The sequence below is a fragment of the Myotis davidii genome, unplaced genomic scaffold, assembly GCF_000327345.1.
Source record: "Myotis davidii unplaced genomic scaffold, ASM32734v1 scaffold123, whole genome shotgun sequence".
Taxonomy (NCBI): Eukaryota; Metazoa; Chordata; class Mammalia; order Chiroptera; family Vespertilionidae; genus Myotis; species Myotis davidii.
The window spans coordinates 940,865-968,220 of NW_006295391.1; the positions used below are offsets into that span (position 1 = coordinate 940,865).

Sequence of the window (27,356 nt, forward strand, 5' to 3'; positions counted from 1 at the left end):
CTGGCCTGTCAAGCCAATGAAAAAGTAACAGTGAGGTAGACAAGGAAGCACACAGGCTGGCACTGGGCTCCCTTCCTGCTCAGCCACACACCAGTTTTGAGGCCTTGACCAACTAAGTCACTCGGTCTCTGAGTCTCTGAGCCTCAATATCCCAAACCACCTAGTAAGACAATGTATACCCCACAGAGGTCTCATGCAACAAATAAGTATAAATACATCCAACACCGAGCAGTGCCCAGCACACAGTAGCTTCTCCAAATACTTCCATTCCTTCCCTTTTGAGACGGGCCTGGAGCCAACACCTCCTCGTCATCTGGCAGTGGCACAGCCTGGGGTCCAGCCTGAGAAGATCCTGTGACTTCCAGTGCTGTTTACTCTGTTCCTCATGTTCTATATTTAAGAAAGAGGAGTGAGCCCGCATTGGGTTTCCTTAATTATGTCAGTGTCACTTGCTATATACTCTCCATGTTTCATTCATTTATGCCCAGTCTTATAATAGAAGTTAACAAAAGATTATTCGCAGGTATTATTATTGTTTGTTAGAAAAGCTATAATTGTATATGTGTCACTGCTCAGGAAACAAGGTGATAAAGAGAAATATCGAAGAATTTTCTACAGCAAATCACCAGGGAAAAATAGTCAAAAAAAATCTTAAGAAACTCACCCAGAAAGTGGGAAAAGGTGGTTTTGAAGTTTTATTTACAAAAAAGGAGAGTGAAATAACTGCTGGAGGGTGTCACGGGCGTAGTAATCAACTTGTAAAGTGCCACTATTCTTTTCTGTTGTTGCTGAGAATGATGGGATGGAAAAGCACACAGGCTTAATGTAATCCAAAACCACTTACAAGCTTGAGTGTGTATATTCAGTGAAGAGTTCATTTTTGCTGTCTCCATGTTATTTCAAATAATAGATGAATGTTTATCCTTTGGTATAGTTATATTTAGAAATTGAGCTTGAAGTCTGGATAATTATGCGCATGTAGTTCTTACAATGTTTTGAGCCATTGGCTTCAACAAAGAGAAAAACAACCTCTACAGTTGTGTTACTGTCAGCCCCACAGACTACCAATAAGCCAAGTTGTACAGTTTTATGAATTGCCAACTCAATTATCAGTCGGGATCTGAATTTTAGAAATGTTGTCCCACGAGATACAAGGACAAGTCAGAAATAACACAGTTTGATTTTCAGGTACCAGGTGGAAGCGGCCGTGTGATCTGGGAGAAATCTCGCTTTGATAAATGAATGTGTTCGCTAGGTTTGGCAGTGGTCTCAGACACTGTACCTGGAACCGTGGCAACGTCATGGTGGCAGACCTTCCTGTTCTGTCCTCGGACTGCACCACACGTGTCCACAGTGAGGCTCTCGGGGGAATGACTCAAAGCCAACAGGCTGTAAAGGGGAACTTTGCTAGCAGGCTCTAACATGGGTGTCATGACTCTTTTCAGGTAGTAGGTGTAACCTTGAAGAAAAAGTGGCACTGTCTTCAAAAAAGTGACCTGACCCTGGCTTTGGTGGGTTTTTCTGCAAGAAATCAAAAGCACCGCATGTGTTAATGATACAACCTTTCTAGCTGACCACTGCTTTGTTCTAGAGTTCAGCATGAAAGGACTAATTTTTGTTTTGGTTTGGTTTTTTTGTTTGTTTGTTTTAGTGAAATGGCATGTCCGTTGCTAATTCTAGCTACTCTAGTTGCACATGTGAAAAATATCTATCTGTAGTTTCCGGATTGGTAGCATTTCAAATAAGTAGTGTATTGAAATATTGACCTGAAATTTTTTGAGATGCTCATCAATTGACCTTTTTTTTTCCTTAGCTCAGGATAAGAGTCTGAATTCTTATTATTTTTTTAAAATTATACCTTGTAACGTTAGATTTGTTCTTTTAAGTATGTTAGGAATTTAAATATAAGCATGCCACTTCGTTCATTGCTATCTTATTAGAAGTTCTTGGAGCATGGAAAGAATTCTTCACAAATGATTTTGCTCTTTTGAAAAAAAATAAGCTCAAAAATATTTGTTAAACTATATTTAACCTGTAATGAGAATAGCTTATAAAGGTATGCTAAGCTTATAGTATGTAACGTTTCATCCCAATAATTTTTATATTTTGAAAAGATGTAAAACAATTTAATAGTTCCATAATAATCTTTTCCCAGAATTCAGAATTGTATGCATCTCTATTTTAGGAAGTTCACATTGCGTCATTAAAGAATAAACCTGGGATCATCATGCTCCCCAGTTTTTAATATTTTCCTTTATTCTTCTAGTAGTCAGTGATTTTAAGGATTGTGGCCATAGAGACATTCCAGAACATATTTGATAGTAACTCCTGATAAATAAAATCTCTTGTAGTGTATATCCCATCATGGAAATAAACATTATCATTCAATAATGCTAGTTTTTAAATAAAAATTAAAAACAAAGAAATAAACTTTGAGAAATAAAGACATTCACACATTCTAAAATCTAGTAACTGTAAAGTTTTTCTTTGTTTTCATAAATAAAAGCTGCAACTTGTTATTTAGAAAGGAATGCCTGAGAAAATGGATGATTAGCACATAACAAACTGAGTGCACAGGAGTTATAGTAGAATGCAATTAGAGTCACTCCTTATTCATCTCAGACTTGCTTCCTGGAATAGACCTACCTTCTAAACTCTTAAAGTACTGTACAAGACCATGATAATAATGTGATTCTACTCTTTTGCATTACATAGAAAGGATCAAGATTTATTAACCTCTAGAATTCATATTAACCCTAATTCCCATTTATGTTGGATTGCTCTTAATTCCCTTTCAGACAACAGACCACATATGTCCATCTTTGTTTCTGGGCCTATGATATCTCTATATGCTACATTTGTATTTTAAATAGATTTACAACACAGATATTCATGTGTGCTATTATTATAAAATTATTTTCTCCAGAGAGGCTTTGCCCAGAGACATAAGAAAATTAAAGTTTTCTGATTTTAAAGAGTTTAGAGATTATTTAATTTTTACATAGTATGAGGTGCTTCTAACTGGATCAAGAAGGTAGTATTTTATTTCATTTTTTCCATGATGCCGCATCTACTCTCAAAAATTTAATAATCTAGTAAACCAAAAAGACAGAAAGCCAGCATACCCCTTTATAGTTTATAACTCTGTTTGTATGAGACAAAAAAATGTAGGGAATATATATACCTACATATTTATATCTATATCAATGCCTCAATTAGTAATCATTTTTATTTATGTCTGGATTTACAGATTCTCCAATGAAAAGAGATTTTAAAATTCTATTAAAATCATTTGGTCTCAAAAACATAGAGAGTTACAAGTTTTTTCATACTAGCTCCACAAAGTAAGCTAGGTGAATTCCTGTGACATTAGACCACTGAAGAATTTTTGAGATGTTTTTATGACACTTTTATTCTTTTTATGCCCAATCCACTCAAAAATGACATACTCCAGAGACCACCCACCAAGCCCTCCCTGGGATTCAGACCCTGATCCCAATCCCTGTCCCAGACTCCTGTCATTCAAACGTTTTAGAAATTATATAGGAATAATTTATAAATGAACATAACAGGCAATTCATACTGTATTTAAATAGATGCTATAAATTATGTTCATGTCATGTAAATTGCCTAAAATATACCATACATATAAAGTACTATGTTCAAATTAAATGTCAGTTGTAAAGGTGAAAAAGTAGCTCAAGTTCACAAACAATCTTTTTTCAGATATTGTGTGTTTTCTCTTCAGCCAAAAGCCTCAAGATTCACTTGCAGCAGCCTACTTCTTCATTTATGTTGGATTGGTCTTGAAACATTAGACTATCTTGTAATAAATAATAACTTAAAGATTTCTCCTGACACAAGTCATTGTTGATTTCACTGTTATAGGGAAAAGGCTCTAGGGCGGCAGATAAGGCTGTTGCCATGGTGATGAAGGAGATACCGAGGGAGGAGTCTGCTGAAGAAAAGCCCCTCCTTACTATGACATCACAGGTGGGCAGACCCATAGGGCTCCTGTAGGAAGCTGACATATGTTAATATATCAGACGTTGTGATTTTTAACTAGCAAAAAAAAACCAACCAAAAACATTAACTTGAACTAATTTCTAAAGCACAGTTTCAATGAAACAATTATACATTATAAAGTGAAAACGAAAATTGCTAAGAAAAATTTCATCGTTTAGTTATTTATTTGTGAATGTTAATTTTCATTACTTAACTTCAGCTTAAAAATGTATGTGCAAGTAAAATATGTTGCTTCTTTATAAAGGAGTTTTGTTAATAACTTTGGGAAAGAAATAACAATTAAGCTAATGATACATTTGAAAAACAACAACCAAAAAAATAAAATTCCTTTGAATAAATACAAGTTATATGGTATACATATGTCAGTTTACCAGTAGAATATCTAAATTTTCTTAAATGTTAAATATATTTATGTTGTGACTATGCATACTACATATATGTCTATACATATTTATGTGGGTGACTAATTTACAGGATTGAGCCAGAAGTCCCTGAGTCCCCCTGCAGAAAATGGCATCTGTGACCCCTCTTCTACTTAGTGACCTTGACAACAAAAAATCTCTATTTATAAGCACATGAGAGCCATTTTCAGCATTTATTATAGCAAATATAGAAAAAAGTTTGCATTTATATGCGAAGACATGCTGAGACTGTGAATCCTGTATGTCCTCAGGGACTTTTGAAACACCCTGTAAAATCCACATAAATATGTATAATATACCCATCACCACTCTGTGGAACTATCAGTTTTAAATTCTTAAATGAAAAATATTTTTACTTGCATTTATCTTATAATTTAGATTAGGTTGTTATCTTAAATATTTCCTTTTTTTTCCATAATGCAGTAGTAAATGCAGTTATTCAGTTCCAATTATATGAACGCGTCTACAATTAGAAAAATGTCCATGTGCAGTCCTCATGAAAGGCATTTATCTCAAAAGCTAAATTATGGCAACTTACTTTCAGAATAGCATCGGAGCATATCCCCAGCTGCTGCCAACATGTGTGGTTTTCTTTATTCTAAACGCTATGTTGTAAGGAACGAAAATTATAACAACATATAACATCAACATTGAGTATTTTAAAAAGTTATTAATGATTCCCAGGACTTTGGGATAAGTTTTATGTTGTGAGTTTTTTTATCCATGAAAAAAGAGATGCTTCTTCCCAATGACACAGTCGTGGTGGGAAAGAAATTTGCTTGATATTTACCAAGGGCTCCATTCTTTACACAATTTGCATAGTAAAACATATACAGTTTTACATTGATCTCTTGCCCTTTGAAGAATCCATGTTCAAAATACTCAGCCCATAGTTTCTCAGGTCGATGCTGAGGGAAGTGAGAACCACTTTAAGTTCTCGGCTAAGGACAGAACCACATACATCCATAGATGAGACCTATCCAGAGTTGGAATTGGCATAGTTTTGCTACAACGCATCATCTCAGGACATCACAATTCAGGACAGGGTCTAGTTCGCAAAATTCCTTTTCCCCCAACCCTTGCATTTGGTATGTGCTTCCCAGTAATCCATTTTAAATGTCCAAAATTACCATTGTCACCTAAGCTTGAATTTAAAATTTAATGCAAAACAGTATTTTTTAATTTAGAAAAAAAATTGTGATTACCATTTTCTCATATTCAGAACATTTGTGTGTACCAAGTTCCTTATTTAATCCCTGTCGAATGTTGCATTAACTGTTTTTGAGATATTAGTTACAATTTTACTGCATGAAGATTATACAATGCTTTCTTTGATGCATCTTATTCTTGTTGCATACTGGCACGTTTATGAATCAGCAAACAGAGTTCTGATTCATAACACGTAATGCACCTGTTGTGTTGATCATTTTATGAAATGAATTCAGTGACGGCCGTGATACAATTATTTCTCAGTCAAACGCAGTTTTCTTAGTTGATATACTTTTTCCACTGTACACAGTGGCTTCTTCCCTGCTATGCACAAGCCCCAAAGCAGCAGAATGATCTGAAAAAGTGAGTACTCCTCATGGCAACCACAGCATCAGTCCGTGTACCATACCACATTCTTACACATGTGAGCGCATTAGTCCTGAAACGTGTTTGTCCCAGTGTCTTCTGTAAAGCCCCTTATGACATAGCACTACATACCGCTGAATACATCGACTCATCTTCATCACTGGTATGCCGATGCCAGCTGCTCATTCATAGATTTCAGATATGGCTGAAGCCGATTGCTGCTCTCTCTGTGGCGTCCTTGGGACAATCACAATGGATAAAGTACAGACACGTCCTTGAAACACTGAGTTCCTTACCTGTTTAGTAACTGTTTATCCAACAGATTGTAACTGCAGAATAATTTACACTGAAGAATTTTCTTGTATTGTGTGATTATTATGATCTCTTCGAGAGGGATTTAGCCAAACAGACTCCAGGGAAGTCATTCATAGTACATTGACCAAACCAAACAAAACACAGGAGTTGGCCAGGTGACCTGAACTCAGAGTTTGCTGGACCCCTTTTTATTTAATGTAATTATTAATTCTGTATTAACAAACAATATGTCAAGCACTTCAAAGAAGTTCAAGTTCATGCTGTCTTAGACTAACACTTAAAGTCAAACAGTATGTAAACAAGTGTGCATTGACGAAAGGATTGAAGGCAAGAAAAAATACTGTAGGTGAATTGTCAAGTCTTTAAAGAGAAAGTTTCACTAGACCTGTGCTATCCAATACAGTAGGCAGTAGCCACATGTGTCTGTTGAGTCCTTTGTAACTACCCCAAATTGCAATGTGCTATCAGTGTAAAATACACACCAGATTTTGTGCAAAAAATGATATAAACTGACACATTAATAATTTTATTTTGATTACAGTTAAAATGAGAATATTTTGGATATACTGGGCTAGGTAAAATGTATTGTCAAAATTATTTTCACCATTTCCTTTTCACTTTAAAAAAAAAAGCTATTAGAAAGCTTAAAATTACTACGCTCTCATTATCTTTCTATTGAGCACTACTCTAGACTGTAATAGTATCAATAAATCCACTTCGAGGGTAGAAGGAAAAACTATATGTCAAAGATTGATTATATTGTAGAAAAAATTATATTCTTTATGAAAATGAAATGACTTTAGAAAATATTTTTCTCTCATAAGGAACCCTAGAAATTTTCATTTTAGCCATATTTCCTGGTACTTTTTTAGCAAGGTATATCCCCTTCATTTTTTGCTATAGAGCACATTGTCTTAAAACTATGTGTTCCAGACCTCTTATTGTTACGGAGATTTTTTTCATGTTTTTGCAAACTTGGCCTTTGTTTTTCTATATATCCCACCCCTTATACCTTAATATTAATTTAATTTTTTGTGTCTGATAAAGATAAAAAGAGTAATGTCCTTGATTGGAAAAATATTCTCAAGGCTACTAAATATAGCCTTATTCAGGCTATATTATAGTAATTTTCTATTACTAACTTGAAACAATTGTTTTAATTATGTCCTCCTGCCTGCCCTAATGTTTGTACTACCCAAGTTGTAAAGAGAAATACCTGTTCATTTTCCCATAAATAACTTCACAATTATAAATATAACTATCCTGTCAGGAAAATATTTGAGATTCAGATCAAGTCAGAGTGGTGTGTTATCACATGGTTATTCTCTACAAGAAGATCTACTGGGACTCATATACTGTATAAAAACTGGGCCGTGGGCAGAACCATTAGTACTATTAGCTCATAAGAAATAAATTCTGCCCAGTGTCAGAGGTACCAAGACAAAGTCACCAAGATCTGAGTATTTAAGGGGCTCATGATAATGAATTCGTTGTCTTGTCTTTTCAATGGATTTATCAGTTAACTTAGTTTTGATAGGGTCACTATTTTGATGGACATTGCACAAATTTCTCAATTTGGATACAACTAATAAAGCCATAAACAAATAGTGCAATTACAAAATTATGAGTGAAACCTACTCACCAAATGGCACATGCTTTGAATCAACCGTTTCAGGAATAATAAAGGCATTTTCAAAATGCACAAAGATATACCTTTTAAAAGCATGTTTGTGTTTTCATTTTTATATAAATAAAAAATTATTAAAATTTTTTCTATTATTTAGATGAGATAATAGACATGGTATACTTTTGCAGTTTTTAAAATCAACATTACAAATATGAGGTATTTGTCAATTGTTTTTTAACTTGTTAACTTCAATGTTTTAACTTTTAAAATTATTTTTAAGTACTAAAATGCTTAAAAATAAAAACAGAATATTTTACTTTAAAACAACTTTGAGATCATCAATCTGAATTGTAAAGTGATGAAATAATGAGTTATTATTCTTGACAGGCCCTGTTTTATCATTGAAATGTATTTTGATTTGAAGTTAATTCATACGGATATAAGTTATCACAAACTTTTAGCTCTATATTTTTTAATGAAATACCTAAGCTATATGTTGGTTAAAGACAAATGAGCTTAGATTTAAGTCACAAAACAAGCTATATAAACATATACTGGAGCTTAAGTAACAGACAGTATTAAAAGCAGAAAAATCTCCTTTCATCTTGGTGAAATATTCTCCTGTAGCTTAGATCATATAATAATTTTTTTTAACATTGAAATGAGAGCAATTCAAGTTGAACTAAGACAAATGCATTTGTAGACAAAGTTTTAAAACAGATCATAATTCATTAAAGCTGGGTGATATTATCTGCATTTTGTTCAACACAAAACACAGTGTTGATGTAAATTAACAACCAGTTTGGTCCTGTGGTGGCTAATATTGGCCACACCAACTAACCAGTCTAAGTCATAAGTAAACTGAAGATATTTGAATATTTCGTTCACAAGCTATGATTACAAAGAAGGTGTGAGGTTCAATAGTCTTTTGAAATCTGAATAACAAGCCCCTCCTTACAAGTTCTCATCTATCTTCTAACTTCCACTGTTTCCTTTTGTTTCCATGTCCATTGATCGTATAAGGGTTTTCCCTCAAAATCTCAAAATTTCAATCTCTGACCTAAAACCTCTGTGTGTTGATCTGTCACTGGCCTCCCATTTGCTTTGGTCTTTATCCTTCTCCAAGGATTACATGGAGCAGGCCTGTGACTTTATTTAAATTTTTCTCGTTGGGCATTCACTCTTTGCCTTCTTCACTTTTTGATAGAGGCCTTGCATTTGGAAATGTTCCCTTAAGTACCTCTAGGTTTCCAAACATTTAAATGATGTGACACTGGGTGGCGGGAGGGTGATGGACTTACATTTGTGGTTTAAAACCTGTCAGGAAATTGGTAAACATCTCTGAGGACCCCTGGCCTCTCTGAGTTGATGAAATCCAGTATGAAATCAAGGCTGCCCATGCAATCATTCTTTTGTACAATTCACCATTTAGTTAGACATAAGATCAGTCAACATTTATTAAACTGCTACTGTGAAATACAACTGTTAAGTGGATAAGGTCTCTACTCTCAAAGAGGTCATAGTCGAGTGGGAAGAAAGGAGACAGAACTGGGTAGAGGTGGGAACGTGGAGATGCTGTAGGAAGGTGCTTGCTGCCCAGCACTGAAGGTTCCCAATATGCAGTAGAATGGGACCCTGAAAGAGAAATAGGGATGTCACCATTGCAAAGGCCTTTGAGCTTATCTCAACATTGAGAAGAGGACAAAGGAGGATGAGAAATGAAAATGTAAACAAAGTGAGGCAGACACCTTAGCAGCGAAGGAAGTGGATGGGTCACTTGAACTCCATTATGATAGTCAGATTGGGCCAAAATTGCAATCACTCCAATTCAGTTACCCCAAAAAATATTGGAAATCTTTTGACTCACCTTTTTTATTATTTTTATAACATCAATGTACTCTCTATCCAAAGGATGAAATGTTCACCACACTTGAAAAACAAAGTCTTTTCAAACTGAAGGGAGTAATTCTAAGAAAAACAAGCAGTATCCTACCAATGAACAAGGAGAGAATAAATGGCATGCAATTTGGAAGGAAAGCTAAGGGGAACTATTTGGGGATTCAGTTCAGCTAGCAATTTTCCTTTATGACCTAAAAGATTTACTTAGTCTCAAGTCACCATAGGAAAACCATAAACTTGTTTGAAAATGTGGAGGGGGAGGCCATGTGAAAAGCTATTCTTACTTATACAATAAATAAAAAAAATGGGACTCAGTATGGTTAAAATAAGGATTCCTAAATTCATCCGGCTGAAGACACAGTTCAAAATCAGACTGTTTGAGAAAGATCTTTTTATATCTTCTGTTTCTGCAGAGTCACTGTCCCTTTGGTAACCATTTACTGAGCCCTTCTTATATGAAGGCATTCTGTTCAAAGTTGTGAAGAACATAAATATGAATAAGCCAGAGTCTCTGACCTCAGCACTTATAAAAAAAAGATTTTGTTATGATATCTCCAGTTTCATCTTCCACATCTCAATTAAAACCAAAAACCTTTCAGTTCCCAAATTATCTTCCCATGCTATCTGAAACCTGGCCCTTTATCTTCTTCACCTCTGAGCCCTGTCACTATCCTCCATTCCAACCCCAGCATTTCCCAAGAGCTAAACTGTGCTTCAGCTTAAAAACACTGACACAGAAAGTAGTTTATTTCCTCTGGTTTGTGTCTATGGAGAAAGCCAGAAGAGCAGCTCAGTTCATGGGATGGGTAGACATAACATCTCTATCAGTCCAGGTATGACATGTGGTCAGAAACAAAATAGTAGGTGTAGAAGAGACACAGGCTTTGTGAGGCAGGGGTAGAAGAAGACTGGAGAAGCCATGCCATAGTCCTGGGCTCCCTAAAGTCTCTGAACACTTCTTCTTTGGTTGAGAAACACTGAGAATGCTAGAGGTGCTTGCTCCAGATAATAAGTCTGAAGTATGAAAGAAGAGAGAGACTCCCCCTAAAAATCCAATTACCTTTGATAAAGCAGACTTGCCTAAGAGGGTGGGCCTCTCAATTAATTGTGCTTTTTCCTTTGTGCCCCTTTAGATGTTCATGGGGACAAAGGTCTTACTTTCTAGAATTCTTTTGTCATTTTTCAGTGTTTACAACTAAAAGTATAGAAATCTAAAAATCTGGCTTCCTAAAACTGTAAGTAATTTATGCTTATTCCATAAAGGAATTTAATTGTATCCAAAGTTAAGAAAAAGTGTATGGGGACTTTTGTGGACTATAATTTATACTTATATTTATACTAGAGGTCCAGTGCATGAAATTCATGCACTGGGGGAGGGGGTGTCCCTCAGCCCAGCCTGTACCCTCTCACAATCTGGGACTGCTGGCTCCCCACCACTCGCCTGCCTGCCTGCCTGATTGTCTCTAACCGCTTCTGCCTGCCAGCCTGATCCCCCCCTAACTGCTCCCCTGCCAGCCTGATTGATGCCTAACTGCTCCTCTGCCGGCCCAATTGCCCCCAACTCCCCTTCCCTGCTGGCCCAGTCACCCCCAACTGCCCTCCCCTGCAGGCCATCTTGTGGCTGTGGACACCGCCATCTTTGAGGGTGGGACGGTCAATTAGCATATTCTCTTTTTATTAGATAGGATAATAATTGATCTTCAAATCATGACTAAGAGTATAACTACATTATTCTTAGTTATCTATCAATATCATCAGACTTCTTCAGAGAAATAACGGCTATCAAAGAGATAGTTAGGACATTGCACATATATGTAAATATATATATAACTTTTAAAGTTGCAGTTGTATTGGTTATATTTATTCTTTGTACCTTATGTGCCTTAACCAATAGATCTGAGACCTAGAACTAGAGACCAAGTCATTAAAATGCACTGCTTACTTAATGCTAGCCTGTTTTACTAACTTCTGTGAGTATAGTGTGGTGCCATACTTGATGGTGACCTTCACTGTCCATGAATGTTTATAGCGCAGTAGAATCCAGATCTCATTTGACATGAGAATGACATGGCCTGGAGATAAGCATTGTTGCTAAGTCAGGACCATCACATCACTCTGGTGATATCACACTAGATGGGTTCATTACGCTTAGCACATAGGGTTAAACGGGCAAGTTCTACCAAGAAATATACATTAATGTATGGGTCCTTTGGAAGCTCTTATATACACAAAGCTTTTACATGACCAAACTATAAATGAAATACAAGTCCTAGAAAACTAATCACATTTTCAGAAAAAGTACATGGTGAATTTTGTGGACTCAGAAGGGTTCCCAGAATCAGTGATGTTTAACCATGTCTTTATTTTCTAGTATATTATATTCTGTATCAGTGCTTTCAACTACATTTCCAGATGGTAAAATTGATTTTTATACGAGAAAATATTATAAATCACTCCTAAACTCAAATAGACCACAGCATTTATAAAAATTCAAATATATTTTATACCAGAAATATGAAAGGCTCATAGTCCCTCAACATCAAAAAATATTTCAACATAAATAAGATGGATGATACCCAAGAATGTTCAAATTCAGAAAAAATTCAAAGGTACTCAGAGTTTCACTCATCGGTTAAAGAGACAACCCCCTCCCTCTACCCCCCTCCAAAAAGGTTAAGACCAAAACATAGGTTAACACCTTAGATAATGTAATTCCTAGAAGAATCTGAGTCTGTATACATGTAACACTAAACTTATACTAATTGAAGAAATTTCTATCACTGTATCTTAAACACTAAAAGGAAATGACATTCTCAAGACTTACCCCTTGATAATGTCTGCATATTACTATGTATGAAAGTCAAATCACCAGTTCTATGTCAAAATCTTAAACTCCAGTGAAGATCTGAGGTTTATCCCTGTAGGATGAACATGAAAAAGTACCAAATTGCCTCTTGGTTTTTAATCCCCGAATGATCACTAAATGTTTCCATATTCTTCCTTCAATATTAACAGTATTGCATTTTTCCTTCCCATATTTACCATTATTCATAGGTCTCTTGCCATCTTCCATAAGTTCTAAGCTATAATACCACTGACAATGTGCTAAAGAAATAATAAAGTGAAAGTGAGTAGAGTCACATAAAATATTTTGATTTGGTAATACTCAAAACACTTCATTATTTTATGTCTCTTTTAAAATACAGCCTTGCAAATTAGTATTTTTAAAATTTAGAGATTTTTAGGCTTATCTTTTTTATATAATACATAGAAAAGTAGATGACTCTGCCCATTTTAAGAAAGACCAATATAAAATCTTGTGAAAAGCTAAGGCAATTAATTTGATTTAAGGATTAACCACTTTTGGATCATCAGTATATTTTTTCCCTTAATCACAGAAATAGAACTTAAGGAATCCTGAATTCAAGAGGCACAGAATTACTGATAGTAAATGGATGGCTGCCACTGATAGATAGAGACCTACTAAAAATCAAACTGAGCCCTAGCTGGTTTGGCTCAGTGGATAGAGCATTGGCTTGCGGACTGAAAGGTCCTAGGTTCCATGGGGTTGTGGGCTCAATCCCCAGGGGGCGGGGTGCAAGAGGTAGCCAATCAATGATTCTCTCTCATCATTGATGTTTCTATCTCTCTCACCCTCTCCCTTCCTCTCTGAAAACAATAAAAAATATTTTTTTAAAATTTAAATGAAAAAGTTCTGAAATTACAGAACAAGCCTATGGGAAAATATCATTGAATTCACAGAAATCTGCTTTACATATAGATTTTCACAAATATATCTACTGGATATGTAGGTAATATGACAGCTAATATAACAATATTTTGTACTCTTTCAAAATAATGTTTGTTATGCACTACAAAAGCTTAAAGCATTCCAAGGAAGTGTATGTAAGGGTGTGTGCCAGTAGGTGACTTAAGCTTTTAAAGAGGGAGAAAGGAGTGTTTATCCCCACACACAGATGTGTGTGCTGTCACCACAAAACACTGACTGGCTAGTCCTAAACAGAATGTGTTTTCTCAAAATCAAAAGCCACCATTCCAGGTCTTAGTAGGAGCTTATTGTCCAAGGGAAGAGTGGGATTGGTCCTTAGGAACAGTGATTCAATAGTTATTATTTCCTACATATTGAAATTAGCGAATAATTCTAAAACTGTCCTAGGAGAAGGAAAAAAGGCTTGAGCTTTAAAAATTGAAGTTGGCTGCATCGAAAATGTTCACAGTGCTAAAAGGCTCATTCCCCATCCTTTGGTATTATTTTTTTCTTTCTTGCCCTTGCCCCGTTATTTATTGGTTTCTTTCTTTTTTGGTAGGCTTGCTCTTCTCATTTTGTTGCAAGGCTGCATTTTAACTTATCTGATTCTGCAGTTTAACACGGCCCGTGACACCTGTGTTCATTTGTTCTCAGCTGGTGAATGAACAGCAAGAAAGCAGACCCCTCCTGAGTCCCTCCATCGATGACTTTCTCTGTGAAACCAAATCGGAGGCAATAGCAAGGCCAGTAACGTCCAACACAGCTGGTAATTCTTTCACTTTTAACTGATCCTTGGGTGGAGTTCATTTTCACTGAAGTAAAATACACGTTTTCTTTCCACAATGCATTTTAACTGGAGAAAAATGTTTGCAACTGACTAAAACTTTAGAACATTTATTATTCAACATAAGCCAATGAACCACTTTTCATTATGCTGTAAGAAACTGCGACGTGTATATATTACACAACCAGTGTTGCTGAACATTAGCATGCCACTATTAGCAATGAATGGTTTTTCCATACATATTTTCATATTTACATCTCATCAAGTCACATCACAGTAGGAAACCTTTAAAACAAAAGCATCTATTTCAGAGTAAGGGTTTTCAAGTTCTGCCTGAAAATACTTTGTCTGACAAAAGTCCAGTAAAGTAAAAATATAGGCCACCCCTTCAAGTGGATTGAAATGACAACTAAAATGTCCTAGAGACTTGGGATATTATAGGCACTAACAAGTATTCATCCTCTGAGGGATATAAGAGGCCTCAGGTATGAATGCCACCTCCTCAAGCACCCTCTGCATTTTCCAATTCTCACTGATACTAAAACTAAGTCACTTAGGTAGGGCCCACCCTGAGGGAGCAACAAAAGATTTGACTCAAAAGCTAATTTTCACCTTCGATATCAGAGGCAGCTTACGGCATTGATTTCATTCAGTCAGCATTCACATTCAAAGGCGTGTTGTTCAAATAAGAATGAGAAAATGATGTTCAGAATCAGAGAACAAAGGTTATGTTAGGTTGTGGGAGAGAATTTGACGGAGATAGGAGGTGATAATCACATCCTGTCTCCTTAAATTCCTTCCATCTCCCATCGTGTCCTCAGCTGGCTGTTACCTGCTATATTTTCAGTATACGCTTAAATACCTGAACAAAATCACAGGTGAAGGAAATTGTGATTTTTTTAAACAGGTGCTAAAAATTACAACAACAAACGTAACTAATACAAGACAGAGACATTTTTGTGGGAGTGTTGTCTACAGTCTCTGAGGTCAAAGTTCATAATTTCAAATCTCAGCTCGGCCATTTAGCAGCTCAGTGTCCTCGGGCAAGTTGCTTAACTAGGTCTACTTCCTCATCCATCTAATAATAGTAAGATCTAGATCTTCTCGGTTACTTGGGAAGACTAAACGAAGCAATCTATGTAAGTCTTAACTCCAAGTGAGCTCAACAGGTATTACCATTCCTGTTAGCTATCAGTTAAAAAACAGGACACCCAACACTTCCCTTTTCAAAGGCATTAACTTTCTGTATGTCACACCAAAGCAATCATTTTCTACACTCAGCTATCACTTGGAGTAATCAAGCAAATGAAATTGTGTTTGCTGCATTTTAGTCAGGAAATTGTGTAAATTCACATGCTATCCGATCAGAGTCATCCTCCTGATCTCTGAAACTGGAGCTTCCCCTCCAAAACTGTAGAGCTGCCCCCAGAAGAATCCAGAGGATGCTACAACTAAGTCACTTAAGAGGAGCCCACCAGAAAGAGCCAAATGATATTTGGCTCAAAAGCTGCTTTCACCTTGGTTTTTCTAACATAGGAGAGACCTGTGAAATATTGGAGGGAAATATCAAAAGAATGGGTCAACTCCTGCAATCCCAGTACCTACAGTATTGCCTCTATTATTAGTTTCTTAGGACTGCCATGGCAAAATATCATAAACTTCATAGATTAAACAACAGAAATATGTTGTCTCCCAGTTCTGGAACCCAGAACTACAAAATCAAGGTCAGTAGGACCATTCTCCCTCTGCAGGTGCTTGGGAAGGAGCTCTCCTAGGCCTCTCTTCTGGTTTCTGGCAGTTCCTTGGCTTGTGGCAGCATAACTGGAATCTTCACCTGACATTATTCCTGTACACACAATGTATTCTCTTTCTGGGGAAGAGAAGTCTAAAAGTTTCCCCTTTTTATAAGGATACCAGTAGGTAGGCCCTACTCCATCATGAATCATCTTAACTAATTATATCTCCATTGACCCTATCACCTTCTTTTAAAAAAAATATATTTTATTGATTTTTTACAGAGAGGAAGGGAGAGGGATAGAGAGTTAGAAACATCCATGAGAGAGAAACATCAATCAGCTGCCCCCTGCACACCCCCTACTGGGAATGTGCCCACAACCAAGATACATGCCCTTGACTGGAATTGAACCTGGGATCCTTCAGTCTGCAGGCTGACACTCTATCCACTGAGCCAGACCAGACAGGGCGACCCTATCACCTTCTGAGGCACTGGGCGTTAACTTCAACAGATGAGTTTTGGGGGGAACCCAACTCAATCCATAATGCCCTCAAAGTAGGGGGTTGGGAAAAGTGATATTTTGAGGCTGGATTTTCCTTTTCTCAGCCTCAGCATTCAGTACATCTGGGTCCCATAGATTCTGATCCTGAAGGAAGACTCTTATTAGATAGTGTGCTTTTAATCTTAAAAATTATATCTCAAGGCAGAAACACTATATGTTTTTAATCCCTAAGGAATATAGTTCTTTTTTATTATTATTACAAAACTACAATTTACATCTCAAAATGCAACATAAATCACATCTTTAAACAGAAAAAGTTTTAGCATTCAAGCATCCTGGAAAGAATTTTTAATTTGTTCCAATAATTTTACAGTTAAATTTTTTAGGCAGGAGATAGAGTTACCATTTTCTTTCCAAATTTTTAATAAAAATAATAATTTTAAGTTGAAACTGTCATTTTATAGAATAGCATGAAATTACATTGAGAAATCAGGACAGTCCTTGTATATGACATTCTAGGCATTACACTTCAAGTGGATATTAAACAAACTTGGAGTAAAATATGGAAGAAACCCTGCTTCATGTTTGTACCAAGTCAATCAAGCTGAAATTTGAAGAAACTTATATTAAGACGAGTGGCCCGGTGCACGAAATTCATGCACAGGGGAAGGGAACTAATTAGAGGACGCGGGCCGGCGGGATCGGGTCCCGGGCGACTGCCGGCATCACCCACAACTGCCATCCCATCCTGGCCTGATCACCCACAACTTCCCTCTCCTCTTGGCCTCTAACCGCCTCTACCTCAGCCCCGCCACCATGGCTTTGTCCAGAAGAATGTCCGGAAGGTCTCCCAGTCTAATTAGCATATTACCTTTTTATTAGTATAGATAGAGGCCTGGTGAACGGGTGGGGTCCGGCTGGTTGGCCCTGAAGGGTGTCCCGGATCAGGGTGGGGGTTCCCTTGGGATGTGGGGCAGTCTGGGTGAGGGGCCTGTGGTAGTTTGCAGGCCGGCCATGCCCCCATGGAGTGAGAGTCCCTGCTGGGGAGGTGTGGCCAGCCTGGGTGAGAGGCTGAGGGCTGTTTTCAGGCTGGCCACACTCCCTTCAGGGTTGGGGTCCCCACTGGGGTGCCTGGCCAACCTGGGTGAGTGGCTGAGGGCTGTTTGCAGGCTGGCCACAGCCCCGGGCAACCCAGGCTCCCAGACCTCCTTGAGCAGAGGCCACAGTGGCTGGAAGCAGGTATCTGGGATTTATTTATCTTCTTTAATTGAAACTTTGTAGCCTTGAGCAGAGCCCACAGCCCGCCAGGGCAGGCAGGAAGCGTGGCTTCCTCCATCGCCAGGGGCGACCCAAGCCTCCTGTTTGCTCCAGCTCTGTAGCCACCACCATCTTGGTTGGGTTTATTAGCATACTCACTCCTGATTGGCTGATAAGCGTGGCTGGTGGGTGTAGCAGAGGTATGGTCAATTTGCATGTTTCTCTTTTATTAGATAAGATGAGAGTCATTTATTCTGGCTATTTTCTTCCAATGAAAAATTAAAGTCAGTGTGCTACCATCTTGGCATGATGCTATGCTATTGGTTTTGGAGATGGAGGAAGGGACCACAAACAAAGGAATTGCAAATACCCTGTAGAAGTTTGGAAAAGTCAATGAAATGAATTGTCCCTTAGAGCTTCCAGGGAAAATGCAGCCCGGCCAACACCTTGATTTTGGGCCTGCTGACTTAGAACTATAGGGAAATACATTTGTGTTGCTGTAAGCTACTAAATTCGCAGTAATTTGTTACAATAGGAAACTCAAACACCTGATAGCACGTTGCCCATAAGAGGATTCAAACACAGGCCCTGCCACTCCTGAGTGCATGTTCTTCCCCACTCCTCTTTACACTTGATCTGAACCTGGAGGCAACGTGCTAATTCTATTGAGGTGGCTTTCATTATTTTTTGTTTAGCTCCCAATTATTTGGCAGATTGGGTCATCCGAGGCATCATTTAAATAGTAGGCTATTCCAGAAACTTTTGTTTTTATAACCTAATTTCATTGGGTGAGATTTCATGAAGATAGAATACATAAGTATTTGTGCTCATCTATTTCAAGGACACCTGATTGAGGATCACACCCTGTTGAACTGGAGGACTCCCTCAGGGCACGGCAGATGTTTATGAATACTAGATTACATGGGCCCTGGGAGGTGAGGCTGCTTAAAACAGTTAGAATAAAATAGCACCTCTAATGAAGCCCTGATTTGATACTTAGATGGGACACACAATGCTATTAACACCACTATAGTATAATGAGCCTCGGGCTTTTAGTGAGAAGCAGATAAAGAACTAAATTAATATTCACCTGTTATTATTTGTAGCAAAAGTACTTCCCTTATACAAGTAGATGATTCCTGTATCATTTGCTCCTAAAAGAAATGTGGGAGCAAGTGACTGATTCCTAATTGCTTTTACAGTCAGTAAGGAAACATATATGGTGCTCCAGAGACTGTGTTCCACTTCTTTCCTTCTATTAGAAGGAAATCATGGGTCTAGGATCCCTGCCGACACACCAGTGGCCTGGAAATTTTTGATTAAACATTCAAAGGATATGACATGTGTGGTGTCCTCTCCTATCTGGGCTGCGTGCCACGCTTAAATCATAGCCATCAAGCCAGGCGGCTCCGCTCTGAAAGCCACTTCTCTCCCCATGGGTTCTTGCTAGCCACAAACACTCCTCAGCTCTCACAGCATCTTTGCATCGCAAAGTGGCTCCATCTCATCAGAACACTTGTATGAGATAAGCTGACACTTTCAGACCATTTTATGATAAATGTACCTCATAGCATCTTCTGCAGAACCATTATCTCTGTCTCATCCTCCACTTTATTCCCAGTGGTTTCTCCTCTTTCTGTCAGTGTCGGGAGCTGGTTCCTGCCTGAAATAGGATCAGAGAAACTAGAAGGAGACCAACAAAAAGGAAAAGGAAAGAAAAGCATCAGGCACTGGCCACCAAGAATGACAATAACGTGTATCCAGTACCTACAGTATGCCTTATGTTTCACACATTCTATTTACAAATTAGAAAATTGAATCTCTGTATCATGTCTTAAAGACAGACTATTAATTCCTCATTTTTCAGATGATAAAACTAAAACTCAGAGCGGTCAAGAACTTACTCCAAATCACACAGCTAAGCAGTGGTATAGCCAGGTCCTTCTACGTCACCTTCAACATGCATCCACTGTGATTTGTCATTGAAATCAGAAGACAAAATCATGGAGAGGAAAACTTGGCACACTGTCTGAAGGATCCCATAGGGACGCTTAACTCATGAGGACAGTGCAGCACTAAAGAAATCCTGCCCAGCTGGCGTGGCTCAGTGGTTGAGTGTTGACCTATGAACCAGGAGGTCGCGGTTCGATTCTTGGTCAGGGCACAAGCCCAGGTTGTAGGCACGATCTCCAGTGTGGGGCATGCAGCAGGCAGTCGGTCAATGATTCTCTCTCATCATTGATGTTTCTATCTCTCTCCCCCTCACCCTTCCTCTCTAAAAGCAATTAAAAAGTTTTTTTAAAAAAAGAAGAAATCCTGATTGTGAGCTCATTTGAGCCCTAACCTGTCTTGAGTGCAAGGGGGAAGCAGGTGGAGGAGAGCTGAGACATCAACAGAAATCCATTTCCTACCAAAAGGAAAAGCTGGGAGACCAAAGAGGAGGGGTGCGGTCCTTGTAGAGGGTACCCGAAAGGGCTAACCCTAGGAGTTCTACGGTCACTTTGGTGGTGTTTCTAAGCTAGCTGGGTGAGGAGATCCTGGGCCGGGAAGCCACCAAGCCAGTTCAGAAGCCAGCCTCAGGTACGGCGGAAGGGAACTTCTCTGATTAGAAGTTTCCACTTCTCACAAGGAGCTAGGCCAAACACTGGTCCCTTGCACTGTAAGAGCAAGAGGGATGAAGAGTTTCAAAGCTTGCCTTTTAAATTCTCATTTGCCTCGTTTGCACTTGAACAGATTATTATTGCTGCCTACATTACAGTGTTTAATACAATGTAATCAACTTGCTAGGAAGTAAAAGTCTAACCGTTTTATGATTTGTTACATTGAAATTTAAATTTGCATATTAAGCAGAAAAGTCATTAACATGTGTACCTATTCATCAACTATGGATTATAAAACACCTCTCTAGTTGAGCCCAAACAGCAAGCCATTTTCTGATTGAATTGCTTAATCAAATAGAAGATAATTAGCAGCATTCTTTTTGTACAGTGTTTGCTTTAGTCGCTTGAAATTAAAACAAAGACATTCAGAAACTTGCCCAAGTCATCCTCATAACTGTTTCGTAAGCATATACCTGAAAGGGCTAGATTGGCTCTTCTCTGGGAAAAACAAAAAACAAAAACTGCACTCTAAAATAAACCTCTATATATCAAGCAAAGCCAAGTAAATGGTACCTGAACTCAGATTCAATTTCATCACTTGAATTTCAATTCAAACCTTCATCGCTGGTGAGGGCTGATCTAAACCCCACGTTGCAGATTTGTACCATGCAAAATACAAAGAACAGGCAGCAAACTTCCCCATGTAAATGCAGACTGTCTTTATAAATCAGTGGTGAGCTAACTTACTTTGGTGCTTCTAACCTACACTACAAACACAAATTCCCTCTGCACCCACCGAAGCCTCTTTTTTAACAGTGACTTCAGAGCCCTGAGGGGCTTGTCTTAACCTCTTCCGTCTCTCACAGTGTTGACCACAGGCTTGGACCTCCTCGACCTGAGTGAACCCGTCTCGCAAACCCAAACCAAAGCCAAAAAGCTGGAGGCCTCATCGAAAACCGCATCCCTCAAGAAGAAGGCTGATGGAGCTGATCTCATCGGTGCGGAGGCTGAACAGAGAGGCCAGCAGCCTCTTCGAGGCCCGGAAACGGCATCCTTAGATTTAGGTGAGGCGGTAGCTAAGTGTCTGTTGCTGCTCACCCTTGCCTTGACACAAGGAAGTCCCACAAATGGCATTAAAACCATGGGCAAAGGAGTAGAAAGGATTAATTCCACATAGAAAATGGCAGGACACTCGTCTTTTGTGCTTGAGTTAAGTGGTTTTGCATAACTGATATGGATTCAGTCATTTATTTATTCAAGCCACATGTATTGCACTCTTGATAGATGGAAGACACCATACTAGGCATTGGAGCAAAAATCAGACATGACTATTTCTCTCTAGTAGCATTCAGTCTAGAGAGAGCCCGGGGAGAAAGAGAGAGATGGGGTGGGGGGAGGGAGAGGGAGATGGAGAGGGAGGGGGAGAGGGAGAGGGAGAACAGGAGAGGAGAGGAAAACAACTCTAACACTAGGCTCAGGAATAGCCCAGCAGAATGGTAACATGTAATATGCATAGAGATACATTCGATACAAAGCCATTACCATTTATTCATGGTTTATGACAGTGATGGTGAACCTATGACACACGTGTCAGAGGTGACACATGAACTCAATTTTTTGGTTGATTTTTCTTTGTTAAATGGCATTGAAATACATAAAATAAATATCAAAAATATAAATCTTTGTTTTACTATCAAAACAAATATCAAAACATTTCTATATGTGACATGGCACCAGAGTTAAGTTAGGGTTTTTCAAAATGCTGACACGCCGAGCTCAAAAGGTTCGCCATCACTGGTTTATGATGTCCAGGACTGTGCTAATATATGTAATGATTTACATATATTAGCCCTTTAATTCATCCCAACTCTTTGAAATAAGTGAGGAACCAGGTTTTCAAATTTAAATAACTTGCCCAAGAGCTCAGTTAGTATGAAGAACTGGAATTTGAGGCTAGCTCTAATTAACTTCAAAGCCCGTGCTTTTAACCACTGTACATCTTCCTGAGAAAGGAGAGCTTAACCTCAGCTCGTGGAACCAGTCAAATTAAACGCTCCTTTCTCAGGAGAATGAAGGTGGCAGGCGTTTTAGAAAGCCGAAGGCTGGCTGGTGTGTATGTGTATACATGTGTGTGTGGGTAAATACTCATAAAATTAGCATATTAGCAACTTATCCGTAGGTTGTGAAGATTAAAGGGGAAAGATATGTGGAGTTGCCAAGCACTGCCACGTGTACATGTTAGATGGCCATGAATTATTTTTTTCATTTGTTCAGTAAACATTTCTCTGAATGCCTACCATGTTCCCTGCTATGTGCTAGGCATACAAAGATAAATAATAGAAGCTCTCTGCCTTCATTAAGCTTACATTCTCGCTTAGTAAGTTCACACTCTAGTGGAGAGATAGAAAAGTGATTAATTGATTATAATAAAATATGCACTACAGTAGTCCTCCGAATTTGCAGTTTCACTTTCTGAAGTGTCAGTTATCAGTCCAAAAATGTTAAGTGGAAAATTCCAGAAATCATCAATTAATAAGTTTTAAATAGCATGCCATTCTGAGAAGCATAATGAGGTCTCAAGGGCTCTAGCTCCATCCCGCCGAGGATGTGAATCATCCCTTTGTCCAGCCTCTCCACACCATAGCTGCTCCCTGCCCCTTAGTCCTTTAGTAGCTGTCTCAGTTATCAGATTGACTGTCTCCATATTGCAGTGCCTGTGTCCAAGGACCTCTTATTTACTTAATAATGGCCCCAGAGCAGAAGCACAGTGATGCTGGCAATTCGGATATGCCAAAGAGAATCTGTTAAGTTCTTCTTGTAAGTGAAAAGGTGAACGTTCTTGATTTAACAAGGAAAGGGGGGGGGGAGGGAAGCATATGCCATGGTTATTTAGGTTTGTGGTAAGAATGAATCTTCTATGCGTAAAATTGCCTACTTTTTAAATTAAACTTCATCTTAGGTGTACGTGATTAGGAAAGAACATAATACATATAGGGTTCAGTACCAACCACCGTTTCAGGCATCCACTGAGGGTCTTGGAAAGTATCCCCTGAAGATAAGGGGGAACTACTGTATATGTGGCAATGAAGGGAAGCCCAGGTCACTTCCAAAAAAGAGCACCTTCATAGAGCCCTGACCCAGCCAGGGGGTTGTAGAAGGTCTTATAGGAGGTACTGTGTGAGCAGAGTCTTGACAGATGAGTGGAAATTTTCCAGATGAAAAATATGGATCAGAGGGAGGGAGGAAAGGACAGGGCATTGCTGATGCAGAAGAGAAGGGGATTCACACACAAATAGAGAAACACACAAAAAATGTCCTTTCAAGCAAACACAAACATTTGTGATAGTATTCAAGCTGTGAGAAATAAGTCTGAGAGTCACTAGGGGCTGAGATAATGGGATAATGGATGCCATACCCTTGAGTTTGGGGGAAAGGCGGGGTTGAAGGGTTTTACACATAAGAGGGACTTCAACAGATTCTACTTTAAAAAGCGATTTTTCTGGTGGATGCATAGATGAAGAAGTGGGAGTAGGACTTGTGGACCAAGTAGACACGTGTATGCCAGCAATGAAGACATATAGAATGTGCTGAACACTGTGATAAGGATACAAGAGGGAAAGAGGGAGGCAGGAAGTCAAGGTGGAAATTCTGGAGTTGTTTTGAACCTGTTTTAGAGGATGGAGCAAAAGTAGGTTTGCAGTTGTTCATATGGAAAATAATACAATAATCAACAAATAATAATACAAGAATAAACTGTGTTTTGTTACATTAGCCCCACCATGTATTTGAGGAAACTGGGATTACTCTGTGGAGATGTCCAATCAATTGTTAAATGTATAGATCTAGAACTTGGGAGAGAGAGCTGAGCAGGAAATGGAGATTTGAACATCTGAAGCCTGTGAATGGATATTGCATTCATGGGTATAGATGATCTCACCTAAAGATCATAGAAAACATCTATATATATAAAAGCCTGAACAACCGTTATGACCAGTCATTATGACATGCACTAACCACCAGGGGGCAGACGCTCAACGCAAGAGCTGCCCCCCAGTGATCAGTGTGATCCCACAGCCAATCTCCCACAGCCAGCCAACCTCCCGCGGTCCCTCCCCTTGGTCGACCGGCCTCAAACAGCCCTGATTGCCCCAGATTGCCGGCCAAGCTGAGGAACCCCACCCATGAACAAAATCATGCACTAGGCCTCTAGTTATAATATAACATAATATACATATAAAGGTGACTTAAATTTCTCTGCTTTTGAGAAAATGTCCTGCGTAAGAAGTCATAAAAATGTTTCATTTCAAGAACTTTGGAGGACACAGAAAGCAAACCTGTCTTTTCTTAATGGGAAAAAATGGACCTAAGATGGTTTAAGTGGTTTATTTACAGTCACACACTTGTTAATGAGAGAGAAGGACACTTTAGGTCAGATGGAAGAATGAAGCCACAGGGAGAACATGGTCTGGCATTCTCTTGGCTTTCTCTTTTCTCTCCATCCCCATTATTAATTCCTTTCTTTGGCGAGAAACTACACAGTCTGTACAAAAGCTGTGAAAGGTGCTTTAGTTTCTTCTCACCTCCTTTTAACAGGGAGGCTCTTTAGACAGAATTTCTTTCTAGAAACATGCCAGGTGTGCCTCAAAGCCATGGTCTGAGCTAGAGGCCAACAGGACCCAGTACTCCATGTGCTCATTCCCACAGGGTTCCATGGCCTCATGCACAGAATTCAGAATGCATATAGCTCTTGAATCAAATTCAGGTAAAACAACTTGATTGTTTAACTGTAAATGCAATTGAATTTCCTTAATAGGTCTCATTTTTATTTAGCTACACATGTTTTAATTTTCATGTGACCTTAAAGAATTGGTCTTGGGGTTTGAAAATATCAGTTGAGTGAAGTTCACTTGTAATAACACTTCTCAACCTTAATCAGTTTCTCTTCTTCTCTCTGCACCTCATATTCTCCCCCTATCCCTCTCATCCTCTTCCTGTCTCCTTGATAGACATTCAAACACAACTGGAAAAATGGGATGATGTTAAGTTTCATGGAGATCGCAGTAGCAAGGGTCATCCAATGGCAGAGAGAAAATCATGCTCTTCTAGAACTGGATCGAAAGAACTCTTATGGTAAGGTATTTCAATATCAGGAAATAGCCATTTAAGTGTCCACTGTATGGGTTTTTCCTCTCATGTACTGAAATAGCCAATGTTAAGTCAATCTAAATACTTGGTGTCATGTATAACCCCTTATGTATCAACTAGAGGCCCGGTGCACAAAATTCATGCATGGGTAGGGTCCCTAGGCCTGGCCGGTGAGCAGGGCCAATCTGTGGGGTGACTGGCAGGGCTATCAGGGGCTCCCCCGCTGGCACCCACCTTGGCTGGCCTGGGGCCTGCAGGCTGGGGGCAGCTCCTGCATTGAGCATCTGCTCCCTCGTGGTCAGTGCATGTCATAGCGACCAGTCCTTCCACCGGTCATTCTGCTGTTCAGTCAATTTGCATATTAGGCTTTTATTATATAGGATGTTAATTACTGTGCCCTCTAAAACTAAATTATTCCATCTAAATTGTCCAAAAATAAATCAGCCAATAAGGATTCTGATAGGTTCATGATATCAATGTGTGTTGATACTTTTCTGAACATGTAATTGAGATGATCAAAATAGGTGCATACGTGTGTTTACATTCATATGTATTTAATATATTACATGAATGATAGTTAAATTAAATGTTTCTGGTTATACAGGTAACCTTTTCTGACTTTCTTAATCATCACTGTCAGATAATATACTATTTAAGGGTAATCCATGGAGGCCATGAGAAAATTGGCTACCTGAATTTTACCATATTTTTACTGATTTTTTTTTTTATAGAGAGGAAGGAAGAGGGATAGAGAGTTAGAAATATCGATGAGAGAGAAACATTGATCAGTTGCCTCCTGCACACCTCCTCCTGGGGGGTGTGACTGCAACCAAGGTACAGTGGGGCCTTGACTTACGAGTGTCCCGATTAAAGAGTTTTTGAGATACCAGCTGTCTCTCGGCCGATTTTTTGCATTGAGTTGATAGAGTAATTTGAGTTAACGAGCTCCTTAACAAGCTTGGTCTCAGAACGAATTAAACTCGTAAGTCAAGGCCCCACTGTACATGCCCTTGACTGGAATCGAACCCGGGACCCTTCAGTCCGCAGGCTGATGCTCTGTCCACTGAGCCAAACCAGCCAGGGCTACCATATTTTTAAAGCTTCCTAAAGGGCAACATGTTTCAATCTCCTTTTGCCCTCACACATCTCTGCTTATTACGCCATTTCATGTTCAATATAAAGATTAAGTCACACCTGAGATGCTTTGTGAGAATCTCTACCCCCAAAACAATGCTTTTTAATAAAAAAGAACTTTCTGTAACAAAAACAAGATTACATGTATTTACTTTTTGCCCATAATTGAATTGAATTCTAAATCAGAGATAATAACACCTAGTACATCACAGCCACTTAAATTCCAAAGATATATAGACACACAATAGTGCAGTAGGCCTGGGGTGGGGGTGGGGGTGGAGGAGGTCAATAGGGGAAAAAGGGGGACATCTGTAATACTTTCAACAATAAAGATAATTTTTTTAATTCCAAAGATGGTCATTAAAATAAAAACATATAAAACATATTATTAATCAAAATTCTGATGAGAGTTTCATTACTGCGGCTCTCGATGATCCAAGTTCTCTAGGTTTCTCGGCTGGCTCTCTAGCTAACTGCCTCTCAGTGTGCATCGGTTTCCTTCATTCCCCCCTCAGGTCCGCCGAGCACAGATCCCAGCCTGAACTGAGTGCTGGGAAAAGCGCCCT

General features: G+C 38.7%; 1 protein-coding gene across 1 annotated transcript in view; it reads left to right on the plus strand.

The window, feature by feature from the left end:
- PEX5L (peroxisomal biogenesis factor 5-like) overlaps nt 1-27,356 on the plus strand; it is a 158,226-nt gene that overhangs the window by 73,009 nt on the left and 57,861 nt on the right. The window contains exons 3-7 of the mRNA XM_006770031.2: nt 3,889-3,993; nt 14,288-14,399; nt 21,378-21,575; nt 25,518-25,641; nt 27,306-27,351. Of these exons, the coding sequence (XP_006770094.1) occupies nt 3,889-3,993; nt 14,288-14,399; nt 21,378-21,575; nt 25,518-25,641; nt 27,306-27,351 (585 nt within the window). The remainder of the gene's footprint in view (nt 1-3,888; nt 3,994-14,287; nt 14,400-21,377; nt 21,576-25,517; nt 25,642-27,305; nt 27,352-27,356) is intronic.